This window comes from Frankliniella occidentalis, unplaced genomic scaffold, assembly GCF_000697945.3.
Source record: "Frankliniella occidentalis isolate FOCC.00 unplaced genomic scaffold, Focc_3.1 Scaffold98, whole genome shotgun sequence".
In the NCBI taxonomy this organism is placed as follows: Eukaryota; Metazoa; Arthropoda; class Insecta; order Thysanoptera; family Thripidae; genus Frankliniella; species Frankliniella occidentalis.
In genome coordinates, this window is record NW_026267227.1 from 361593 (window position 1) to 364228 (window position 2636).

General features: G+C 57.7%; 1 protein-coding gene across 1 annotated transcript in view; it reads right to left on the minus strand.

The window, feature by feature from the left end:
- LOC113205922 (proline-rich proteoglycan 2-like) overlaps positions 1–2636 on the minus strand; it is a 25946-nt gene that overhangs the window by 2903 nt on the left and 20407 nt on the right. The window contains exons 3-5 of the mRNA XM_052269665.1: positions 1730–1764; positions 1555–1642; positions 1400–1479 (exon numbers count right to left, since the gene is read on the minus strand). Of these exons, the coding sequence (XP_052125625.1) occupies positions 1400–1479; positions 1555–1642; positions 1730–1764 (203 nt within the window). The remainder of the gene's footprint in view (positions 1–1399; positions 1480–1554; positions 1643–1729; positions 1765–2636) is intronic.

A 2636-nucleotide genomic window follows, 5' to 3' on the forward strand; every position in this document is an offset into this window, starting at 1 on the left:
CCCCCCCCGTCACCCCCGAGCGCGCGTGGCCAGGGCCAGGCCGCCCTAACCTCTTTGATAGCACGCGCGTTCCGCCCCGCTTCACGGCCAATTGGATCTGCCCCCCTGTCCCGCCCCGCCAGTTCCATAACATCGGGGATGTTGGTCTTCTTCGCCTCCGGCCGGGTGCGTGTTGTCGTGCAGGTATGGCGACTACAACACGCAGTAACGCCCCACCACCACTACCGCACATTCCTCAGGGTCTGAACCCTTCCTTATACTAGCGCTGTCTTGTTTCGCACGCACACAGGCGCATACTCTCTCTCTCTCTCTCTCTCTCTCTCTCTCAAGTCCTACCGTTATAACTCACCCCTACGAACGCCCGCCCCCGCCTGGAAGGGGCCTTGTTCCAGTAGCCCCCATATAGCGCTGCTAAAGCCGCGCCGTTAAAAGAAAACGTGTAAATATCAACAACAAATAATGCTCTGGCCGGCCATTATCATATTCCGGCAATTATGCGTGCCCCGGGCCCCGTCGGGGGGGTTCATCCCGTCCCCGACTGTACACAGTCAGATGGGGCGCACGGCTCAGACTCAAAACTATGGCTGCATATGCGGCTGACCGGTGTGCTATACGATAGCAACTCCCCGTTTATAGACGCCGAAAGTCAACTGCTTCCCACACCAAACTTCCTCCGCAAGTAAATTGCACAGCTTTCCGCGCCTGATCAACGGTAGTTATTAAGCTACAAATCCCGTCCGCTCAGCATTTACTAATTATAAATATGTTTGCGTAGTAATTGTCCTGTTATACCACGACAGCGTGTTCCGTTTGAAAACTATACCTTTGCCCACCAGCAAAAACAGTAAAAATCAGTGAGTAGATGCTGTTTCGCTTCCGTTTCCCTTCGAGTGGAATAACCATACCTTCAAGAAGCAGGTAAGGTTACCGGTGGTGGTGGCGAGTGTGGCGTGGCGGGCTCCTCGCCGCTGCTCTCACGGCCGTCCCCCGAACCCTTTGACTAGCAGTCCGTGCCGCCTCCGACCGCCTCCCCGTACACCTTGTTTATGTGTTGGTCCCCGCGCCGCCCCCGCGCCGCCCCCGCGCCGCCCCCGGCGCGACCCTGCCCGCTCCTCCCCCATACACCCCATGTACCGTACCCCATATCCTTATCCCTCGTTTAGGCCCACTTATGGTCGTCATGCTTTACCGCCGACACTGCTATGGGGTCGGTCCCCCCGGGGTCCCCCGTCGTGATCAGTCAAATTAATTTTACCCCATTCTCCACGAAGGGAGAAGGGGGGGGGGGAGAGAGAGAGAGAGAGAGAGAGAGAGAGAGGGGGGGAGGAGGAGCAGAGACATTCCGCCGATAGACAAGAGGCTTATCACCCCACCCAAGTCTGTTCCACAACGCACGTACTTTCTGACGATATCCTTGGGTGGGATCACGTGACCGGGGCAGAAGATCTTCTCGTACAGCACAGACTTCTCCTGGAACGTCTGCAGAATAGGTTTATGGTTAATTGTGTTTCACAACGAAAATAATTTTTACAACTCTAGGAAAACAACCCTTACCCTTTTATCATAGTAACGCATCGTGTTGGTCAGGTCGATCACAAGCGAAAGGTTCGGGCACTGGTCGAGAAGGTTGCGTGGGGTGAACCTAAAACAGAAACAAGTTGGTCATAGTATTCGAAATAAATAAAAGTAGTAACAGACATCACAATGGTCCACCTCAACCAAAACTTACGCCAACTTCTTTTCAGGCAGATTGTTGCACAGCGCCTGCAACAGAAATAACAAAAAACGGCACATTTTAATCACCAACTTCCAGGGCATGCACGTCGTCGACAGGACAGGACAGCGTGAGGGAGAACATCTTCTTCAAACGGACAGGCGCAGGAGGGGGGGGGGGGTACGTACGTTACGAAATCCCCTTGCATCATCTCAAGCCGACGCGCGGCTTGCGGAGCACCCCGCGGTGCACCCCGGGGTGAGGAGGACGGGACGCGCGCAGGTCTGCAAGACTCAACTTCCTGGAAAACATACCGCCGGCCTCCCCCTCTGCAAGATCTCCGGCCGGCGGCCAGCAAGCAAAGCAAAGCTTTTGACCTGCAGCGGGCGTCACCCCCCTCTCCCCTCTCTCCCTTTACCCCTACCACATATGCAAGGACCTCGCTACGTATAGTACCTCACCTCTGCAGCGACGCGCCCTGTGCGCTCACACACGCACACACACACACACACACACACACACACACGCCGGACAGCACGGCCCTGCGCAGTCCTCTGCACACACACGAACACACACACACACACACACACACACGCACGCGGCACAAGTTCACGTGAGTTATGCTGTCGGGCCGCAGTAAATAATGTGCCATCTTCGGGCGGGCAGCAGCGGGGCACCCCGGCGGGGACGCCGACGACGCCACCGAACGAAAGGCGTGGTGGGGCGCGGTGGTAGATGTGGTAGGGCGTGGTGGGGCGCGGCGGGGCGGGGCGGAGTAGGGCGGACAAGCCTGATTACCGACCACCAGCAACGCTGCCCGAGCGAATAATACAACCATATGCAGCGTGTGGTGCAGCGCGACGGTACCCGCCTCCCTTTGGCGCGCCGCCCCGCCACGCCCCGCCCCGCCCCACCGCGCCCC